Source organism: Molothrus ater, chromosome 2, assembly GCF_012460135.2.
Source record: "Molothrus ater isolate BHLD 08-10-18 breed brown headed cowbird chromosome 2, BPBGC_Mater_1.1, whole genome shotgun sequence".
Classification (NCBI taxonomy): Eukaryota; Metazoa; Chordata; class Aves; order Passeriformes; family Icteridae; genus Molothrus; species Molothrus ater.
Window position 1 is genome coordinate 21,346,555 of NC_050479.2, and position 10,281 is coordinate 21,356,835.

Consider the following 10,281-nt stretch of genomic DNA (forward strand, 5'->3'; position numbering starts at 1 on the left):
AAAGCCAAGTAAAAAATACAAGTAGTTCAAAATCTGTCTGCTTGAATATTTTTGTCCTTTTAAAGGCCCACTAAAGTTGCCTGGACTGAACATACACATAGTTGCCAGCACAAACTCAGCACTTATAAGCTGAAGGATTGAAAGCTGAAGGTCTCACAAAGCCTTTTCAGATAAATGTTGGCATTACATATTCAGGGTTTTTATATGTGCATAATTTCCTGTTCTTTTGTTTAGGACCTCATCTGAAGCAGCATCATCCACATCACTACAAGCCATCCCCAGAGAAATATTAGACTGTTTCAGATGATTATACAAATAACTGAGAGGAAAAAACTGAGGGCTGGGTAACAGCACATCTGTTGGAGCAGTGAACCCAGTTTTCCAATGGAAGTTGCCATCCTGTACGATCTGTATCTACTTCTCTGTAGTTTAGACATGAAGAATTATGTTTGCACCATGACCATGATGAATCATACAGCAAGTATCATTTCAGTACCAGCACTATTCAGCAAACTGAAGACCATATCCAACTCAACACCTGTGAGAAAATATTCATTATATTGTTCATTAAAATGTTTTCATATTCTGTGTTTAAACTAGCTTAAAATGGTGCAGTGTATACAGCTTTTTCTCTTCTTGAATTCAATATTACTATTTGCAAGGTCCTGTGATGTATACATACTTTTGAAAGATGTTCTCATTAATGGATCTAAACTATCAATTTTTACTTAAAGCCCTGCCTGTCACCAATTTAAGGTCTAGTGTGTCTTGCTATTAAAGAATATATCAATTTGTCTGAAATGAGCACATAAGTAAAATAGATTACAGTTGCAGAAACCTTGAAATACCCAGTTTTTAATAATTTTAGCGTCACCATGGAGGAGGATGATGATATATATGTATTACCCATCTGGTCTAAAGTGGTAATGTTCTATCATGTAGATCTTCTATTAATATAGTTAATAGTTAAAGGATATACAGGGTAGAAACACCATTGTAGAGAAACAAATGACAATTAATAGAATTGTTTAAAACTTATGGCAATGAATGCAGTTAATTAATAGGTCCTAGAAAAATAACTTTTAAAATCTTACTTAAAATTTTTTGATACATAATATTTCAAGGTATAATATTATCTTGAATACAAACACCAATTTTCTAAAAATCTGAATAGTTAACATTAAAGTTTTAGAAACTGAAATTCTGAGGCACATTTATTATTATAGTAGCTTTATAGCTACTTTTTGGCTTTGAATTTTGACGCACATATTTCTTTTCCCTGTGGATCTTTAGAACAGAAGGATGGAAGTACTGGCTCTATTTTGCTGTTCTGCTTACAGAAAGAATTATGTGACAATATTCTGGCATCTGGAAAACATTGGCTTATAGTTTATTTGAATTCATTTCTCAAATTTAGACAGAAGGGTGCCCTTTTTAACCATAAGGGAATTCATATTGCCTTATTGTGCAATATAAACTGTCTAGAATAATCTGTCACACAGAGACACATGTCTCAATAGTAAACAGAAACTGCTTGGATTTATTATTGAGAGGGTGGAAAGTATCTGCCAATAAACATCCATACAAGTACCCATAATCAGCTCTTAATGTTCAAGATGTTCAAAGTGCTCCTGAGTTCTTTGGCACTGTTTCCATTGCTCCTTGAATCATCACATCAGACTAATGTACCTCAAAACTTGACTCCAACTGGACAAAGTGGCCACTTTTCCTACCAGCAGATGATACAGACTCATCTGTGCTTCATATTTTTCTCAGATATTCAATAAGAGGAGCTTGGACATTAGTGGTACATGTATTTCCCTTGTCTTGATGACAAACTGTTTTGTGAAAAAGCAAATATGAAGAAATATCTATCTGACACAGAAGATCAGAGCTGTGTTTATCATAGTAGAATGTTCATGAAATATTCAGTTTGTCTATACTGAAATTTACAGCATTTATACCACAGGGGGGAAGGAAACTACATTAATTTCTGATCATTTACTCATTACAATTTTTTTACAATTTTACCTTCAGTTTTAAAGGGCTCTTTTGAATTCTTTTTCTATTTTGGTTGCTGTCTTTTTAGATATACACTTAGTGACCAAGAATTTTCCCAGACTTTTTCTATTGCTACATGATTTGCAAAGGCCTTTAACAATAGCTTAAAATATATTGAAGGCTATGGTGCTTTGAATTTCTTCCTCTATTTTCCAAAATACATTAGCAAATCAGCAGATGAGCTCTTCTTCCAAAAATCTGTAGTATAAAGGTTTCTTTTCAGTTTTTTTTAGAATGCCAGAGCCTGAGATATTTTTGTCAGGATGAGAGTGTTTCAGTGTATGTTTTTACAAAGAAAACAAAATTTGCATTGGGACTGGTGTGCAGCACTGCTTTCACATTGCATAGGGATTGCATAGGGCATAGATGAGTCTAGAAGTTATCTTTGTGGTGTTTGCTGGATCAGCAGGATCAGGGAAAGTCATTACCTCAGTCTTCTCTGAAGAATTCTGTCCAAACCTTTCAATCACAGTCTGTTCTACATGTGCTGGATCAAATTGACAGTGACTTGAGTAATGTTAATGAAATTACATTTCATTCCTAGTGACACTGTAAAGCATAGCTGTTGCTCTTTGGTACAATGATGCCAATTCATTGGCGATAAGCAGTAAGTTAGAAGCCCCCTGGGTCATCATCCTTCTGAGAAGCATCAAAATGGTTACTGTTCGCTGATGCCATTCTCTCTCAGGCATTCTTCTGTTCAAAGTATCAGAATTTTTGAAGAACACTGAGAGGTTTCCCCTTCTGAACTAGGTTGATCAAAACCAAAAGTTGAAAGTAGAAATCTAGTGATCAAGTGTATTCTATTGAGTCCACTAAGATGTAAATTATTTTTTTCCTTCTACAAATGATCTTATCAACTCACCTTTTAAGTCACACTCCAAATCAAAAATGAGAAATACAAAGTCAACAAAGCTCATGCATGGATGTTAAATTCCCAGCTCTGAGTGATTTTCTGATTATTTTTTTTTAATTAGCAGTACAGGTTTGAAGTTTTCAGTGCCTAATTCTAAAGCTTTGTTTGCTGAATCACACTGGGTATTGTCCTAATTTACTAGACTAAGCCACATTAAACATTTAATTCAGCAATAGAGTTGCAATTTGCTACTTAATTCCCTAGTTAAAGATTTATTTTCTCTAATGATGTTGAGTAATTCAGAGTTAATATTGGGAGGATATTAGAGATATTGGGATGTTTTAAGATTCTCTGCACCTTTACACTAATGTATTATTTACTGTGTACGATTCTGATGGATTTGTCAGTTGAATTCAGGATGCGGTTTTTTTATCTTTATTTCTTAATGGAGAGTTATAAGATTATGCTATTTTTGCTAACTGCTTTGTGAAGTGATTTTTTTTGTTTGTTGGTGATTTTTGTATAAGAAGAAACTGGTTTGTTCTTGTTATATCTTTTTTTTTTGATCATTCTTTGAGTATTTTATAGAGCAGGAGAAAATAAGACAGAACTTGTGCTGTGTCATCCATATGTATCAACTTGAATATTCATTAAGAATATAGCACACAGATAAGTAAGAAGTCTGATTCTTTAAATGCTGAACATCCTCAACTTAGTGGCTTCAGAAGGAGCTGAGGACCTGATGTGGCAATGCTGACATTGACATTGATATTTGGCATGGTCACACACAAAGTCATTTCTACTGTGAGTGAGAATTTGGCAATTCTCCTAATTGTTATTAGCAGAACTGTATAGAAACCTTAATACTGAGTCAATTTATTTCACAATACTTTCATCTCCATGCTTCCACCTGCAGTCAGGGGGAGTTTCCAATAAGCAGGTCCTGATTCAGGAAGGTTGGCGCAAGGGAAGTCAGTGGTGTGGAAATAAACCTGCGCAGTTAAGAACGAGCTTTAGTGATGCTCCACATCGAGCATCAAGCATGGATGTCAGAGTTTGTTTGAATAATGTCTTAAATCAGGGCCTTGTAAAACAAAGTGGGGTAACCAGACAGTTCTAAATTCTGTGTAAAACACCATAAAAATTTTTATTTTTGTGTATATGTAAATGTCATAGTGATATTGACTTATTTATTAATTCATTTTGTTATACTATGTGCCAAGTATGTTCCTACCCTTTTGAACAGTACCTGTGAACATCAATTACTAAAAATAATGTTATGCAAAACTTGTGCATTTTAACCAGGAATATGCTACTAATAATCTGTTGCATGTAGTTTTCAATGATTAAGAAAACCCTTTATTTAAAAAAATGTAAATGGATACCTGCAGATGTTGATGATTATATGTGGGTTTGCATGCCAAAACTCATTGTTCAGTTGTGGGCATGAAATGTAACGACTGTATCACCTCTACTGATATATTAGTAAGGTACTATTTACAAAGTAATTAACAGAGCTCTATATGTAAATTTTTTCCTTTTTACTTAATTATATTGTAGTAAAGGTAACAAACGCTTCTCTGTTACCCAAATTGGCTGTAGAAATTATGTTCCTATAACAGTCATTTAAAGTCAATATTTATTTATGTATGTAATACAAAAAGATTGGTCTTATGTGTTTGTCCTGTTATTTAGAGAAAAAATATACACTTGTAAAAACATTTTGTAAAAAAATACAAATGTAAATAGAGTCTGATTTCTTTTACTCACTATTTTCATGTTTAGAATTTGTACATACTGTTTATGTAATAAACTATCCTACATCAAAATATTGGTACATTATCTCCTCCATACAGAATTTAGAATTTTGCTTTTCTTGAGTCGAAGAGATAGAGCCATCTAAGAAAAATTAGTGTCATACCAAGTACCTCTGCTTCATCTAAATTTCATTGTGTCTGAAGTCATACCATTTTACCCTCTCTTTACTACAACATTTTGTTTTCTTTAGATAGTCTTCAAAATATTGTGAAAATAAAATCAAATATGATTTGAGTCATTTACATTTAAACCAATACTAGAAGAAGTAAAAAGTCATGCATATAAGCTTGCCCTTTTTCTAGCCTAACTAGATAGTTCACAGTGAAGATTTGTTGATACTTTTGTTATGCTAACTTAAATTAATTAAGTTGTTGGATCTTTGCCAGTGGCTCGATCCTGCAAACCAAGATTTTCATGAGTGAAACTCATGGTGAGTCTGTGTATGCACTAGATTTGGAGTGTTTTCTGTACTAAAGTGCAGTATCCCATGGTTTAAATTTTGTATTTTTAACAAATATAAATATCTGTCTTGGTACAAATATTTAACTGTTTCAAATTCTCATAGATGCACTGTTAATCTCAGGTGCAATATCCTTAGTTTGGAGATGCACCTTTGAGTACCTCTTGACTTACCTAATAAACATTTCTTTTTTGTTAACTTGACGAAAACCTCCAAAATTTCCTGGTATTTCTATCTCATTAGAATAACTGCTTACATTTCTAGTTTTGATTTTCTTCTTACATAAATAAATAATATTTAGAAATACCCCTATTTTTAAATTTCTCTGCAAGTAGGACTATTTCTATAATATTTGCTGTTGTGGTTCAGTAAACCTAGATAAGAATGATATATCACCTGAATAGGTGAATTGGTAAGTTGTCAAAATAAATGGTTGAGCTGTTCTATACACTATAATTCAGAATAGCAATTCATTTTTTCTTTCAATGTCCTCAAAGAAATATTTTATTCTACATTGGATTAAAGGACACAATGAATGGATTAAATAAAGCATATGAAATAAAGCAAATTTACTATATATTGAAGAGCATTCATCATTTTGGGGGTGGTACAACGTGGCTTTTGTGCACCTAAAACCAGAATACACTCAAAAGATTCCATTTCATAAAAAAAATTGCGTACAATAAAGCTTGTTCCAGTACAAAACCAATCCTCCACATTTCTATTTTCTGATTACAGGTGTTGTATTGTCATTGTCTGAATCTATGCCAGCCTCCTTGAGGAAGGCCTTGGGCCAAAACAGTGGCTGCAGCCCTCGGTGGCAGTGCAGCACCTGGAGGGTAAAGAAGCACCAGGGAGAGCAGTGAGAATGAAAGCTTTGAAACAGAGCCAGTGTGCAAGGAGGGAATTGCTGTGTCCCCTTTGCACTGTGCTTAATTTCCTCTTGCTCCTGTTCAAGGTGCTGGCAGGAGTGTAGATGAATATTTAATACACACCTTGCTATAAGCATTTACTGAGTGCTGTGAGGCACAGCAACTAAAGAATTTATGAATGCTTTCTGTACCCAGTTCCTTACCTGTGCTGGTGATTTATTCATGTTACTTAATAATGAGCTGCATTCAGCAGGTCTGTTTCTTCTCAATGGAAAATCAACTTTGGAAGCAGTGGACTGTCATTTTTCAGGAGAGTTAGGCAAATATGCTGCATACAAATATCCCTTTATATTTGTGTGCAAATGTATTTGTACAGCAAATAGAGCTTGCTTGTCTTTTGCACAAGCTGTTCAGCATTAATATGTGTGCAAGAGGTTAAAGATTTTCAGTCTTTCACAGTAGCTCTGAGTTGGCTGATTAGTAATGATTAGTCAACATATTTGTCATAGTTTTATATTTTATTTAGAAAATGTTGCCTGATTTAAATGGCTCAGACTGCACAGTTGTGAGTAGATGCAGAGTGATGAGCTGGAATTTCCATGCTGTCATTTTATGTAAGTGAAAGGTAGAGGAGACACTGGGAACAGAAGAGCATTGGTGGCACAAAAAGATTCTGCTCACCTGATGTATTAATTTCTGTGCCAACATCCAATTTCTAGTATTAATATCAGTATTTATAGTCATCTGCAAACATTCAAATTAATATTTTAAATTTCTTTTCTGAGACATGCTGCAATACTTGCTTGAAATGTAAATATTTCAGATTTTCAGTGAACGCGCCTGCAAGATCTGCTAGACTGTAACCATGAAACAGGAATTTTCAAGAAATAAATAATCTGGTGAGGGCTAGTTGGCATCTCAGAGCAGTTACTGACAACTGTTATTTTTGCCTGGTGTTTATTATAGACAAAGAAGATCCGTACACGTTTTTCCTGTGCTTTGAGGGAAATACCTCTTGTCACAAAGGACAGCATGTAATTGGTGAAAGTGTTCATGAATGGCTGAGTCACCAGAGGCTTACAGAAGATTTACACTAGTGAATGAACCCTGTATTTTTTTATTTGATTGAAGATGGTGTTAATTTCTCCTTTCTTTTAACCTGAACTTGAAGGGCGTTTTAGTTTTGCTCTATAGTGGATCTGTGTCCATTACTTTTGTTGTGAAGGATTTGCCTTTTGTTACTGTTCTTAGTCCTACATGGCACACTGCAAGCATGTTTCTCTTCACTGTCTAATGCTGTAAAGATTTAAGTTTATGATACCTTTCCAATAGAAAAGAAATCCATTAAGATAATATATATTAATGTATTTAGAGCAGATTTCAGTAAAAGGTTCCTTGTCAGCAATGCAATATTTGTTTTTCGATATGAAGAATTTTTGCAGCTGTATCTCATTTAAATTATTATGTACACAATATGGTTTGTTTGTAGAATAGAAAGCCTATCTTTCTACACATCAGCCATGCTGGCCACAAGAAATTGTGGTGAGCACATATACCTAAATATTAATATGCATAGATGTAAATCACATTTGCATTGATAAAGGCCATTAAGAATAATTTATGTTCAGGTTAACTAAATATGTCACACTGATTAAAATGGATCCTAGTTCATCTGCAAAACTCTGATGAAATCCTAAGGTGATCCCCTATTTATTTTGTAGGTGATTTTATAACATTTGTTAGTAACTTTGTAAAATATGTGAAAAAAAAATTATTTCAGAATTTTATATACAGTCGTTGCGAAACTATGAGTCAAACAACATAATCAGTGTTTTCATTAGCTCCAGACTTTATCTAGGAGACTTGTTCTTTTATCTCAGCTAATCTCAAAATCTCTAGAACATCTCTGTCACAGATGATGGGTTGCTCAGAGCCTTGTCCTTTCATGTTTTGGAAATAATGAAGAATTGGGATTCCACATCCTCTCATTAATTACTTGTGAACCAACAGTAAGGCAAGCAGTGACATCTTAAATATCAAGGAAATTGTATGGAACAAAAAACCAACTGTGGCATAAACAACTTCAATTGTCTTATGGGCCTGTCATTACAAAAAAAAATTAAAGAATATTCTTTTAAAGAAAAAGCTTATACATTCTTTTATTTTCAATAGGCTTGTGATTAAACCCTTTGCACAGTGTCCTGGGAATGCAAAGCTAAAAGAAAATGAAATCTGCAACTTCTCGACATATTTTTATTTTGTCAGATATTAGTTATCTCTCAAATCTTGAGAAATGAGAACTTGATCAGCCATGTTTCTAGAGAAATTACTCCTTAATTTGCAAAACTGTGTGAATTAGGATTCATGTGGTATTTGACCACATCAACATTCAATGAGTTTTTTAATATTAAACTGACGATGGCAATGGCCCTTTTGTGTTGCCTCTTTTATATACCTAATGTTGGTTTGAGGAACTGCAGCTACCAAAATTTGTACTCCTTGGTCAGGTAGCACATTTCTCTTAGTAGGGTATGAGCTTCTGAGGAGACCACTGAGGGCTCAGGACAGCTCAGCTGGGGGGAGTGCATTAGGTTGCTGTGGCAGAGTGTGTAGGGGGATAGAATATAAGAAAATAAAGGTAGTATAGAAACTCCTTACCCCCTAAGGAGTTGCAGCTGAGCCAATTATTAGAGAGTAGGAACAGGCTTGACTTTAACAGGCCACATCTGTAGCTAATGAGAGTGTTATAAAAAAGTGGATTGGTTGGTTGAGGGGAACTGGAGTCAGTTGGGTGCTGTGAGGATAAGGAAGAGTCAGTGCTTAGAGGAGCTGCCTGCGAGAAACATCAAGGAGGTATGAAACTCTTGCAATAAGGAGACAACACTATGGAGCCTTTGTAATATAATGACAACAAGAGTGTGCTGGGCACCCAGCTGGCTCTGCCTGTGTCACAGGTGTCCCCAAGCTTGGGGATGTTAGAGAGGCAGGGGGTGGTTGTCTGGGAACAGAAAGAAAGGAGTGCCTTCAGTGAGAATGCTGTGGAAAGGCCACTTGTCCTGCTGCAGAGCTATAGAGTGAGAAGGGGCGAGAGATTCAGCCCAGAGGTGCCCACTAACCCAGGCTGGGAGAGGTGCAATGACTGCATGAGCACAGCCTTGACAAAAGGAGCAGCGAGGTTGTAAAGCCATCCTGGTCCCAGGGAGGTGCCCCTGCTGTTGAAGCAGAGTGTGTCCACAGCAGGGGCAGAGAGGAGCCCCCCACACCCCCTACAGTGTCTTTCTGAGGAGACTCAGAGAGGAGGGTGGACACAATGCAAGGAAGAGTGGCACTAATCCCATCACGCTGGGATCCATGCAGGCTTTTTGCCATGGAACTTTGGTTTGTGGAAGTTTCATTGAAATACCTGTTTGCTATTAGCCCAGCCACCTGCAGATGCAGAGCTGCAATTCTGGGACCTCAGTGCAGAGTATCACCATGGCTGGGGTACTAAATGGGACTAAAGTCAAAGCAAGACAAGTGTGAATTTTGGTCTCCTTGCACACCTCTTTGCTGTGCATTTGGACTGCTCGAGGTATAGCCAGGCTGCCCATAGATACAATAATTGTGCCACTGACATAGGACAGTGCTGTGTAAAGAACAAAAAAAGCTGCTTCTGGTCTATGTCAAGCTGCCATCATTATTGTAGTACCCTCTCTGGTGGTATACATATGGAATAAGCATATATTCCTATGGAGTACTTAGCTATCTTTTAAATGAACAGATCTGTATCTTGAGAAAAGATAATTTCTGAAGTCACTGTAGGAAGGTACTTATATTAAAATGACTTAAAGGGGAGCAAGAAATATTTTAATGAGGTAAAAAGTGAAATCATATGATTCAAAGAACCTTATTTTTCTTTAAGATATTACTTAGACATCAGGAAATTATGGAAATATATAAAGAATGAAGTGACAAAATCTGTCAGAAACTTGGAGAGAACATTTCTGCAAATTCTATACTGTCGGTTTGTGAAATATGTTTCTAATGTGTCATGGGAATGAGAAAAACAGCTGTACAATGTTTGGAAGCAATTATTTGCAGCATTTCAGTGAGGTTGGACATTTTGGAATACTGCAGCTATTTACCAACACTGTATTACTGTTAACACATTTTAATGCTGTTAAGAAATGTATATATGGCTTGGCTAAGTGATGACTAACATCAGCTCTGACAGG

At 35.5% G+C, this 10,281-nt stretch overlaps 1 protein-coding gene across 1 annotated transcript in view; it reads left to right on the forward strand.

Annotated features, from left to right (window-relative positions):
* ANOS1 (anosmin 1) overlaps positions 1 to 5,772 on the forward strand; it is a 132,289-nt gene extending 126,517 nt beyond the window's left edge. The window contains exon 14 of the mRNA XM_036388256.2: positions 235 to 5,772. Within this exon, the coding sequence (XP_036244149.1) occupies positions 235 to 293 (59 nt within the window). The 3' untranslated portion in view covers positions 294 to 5,772. The remainder of the gene's footprint in view (positions 1 to 234) is intronic.
* The last annotated feature ends 4,509 nt before the right edge of the window (positions 5,773 to 10,281 follow it).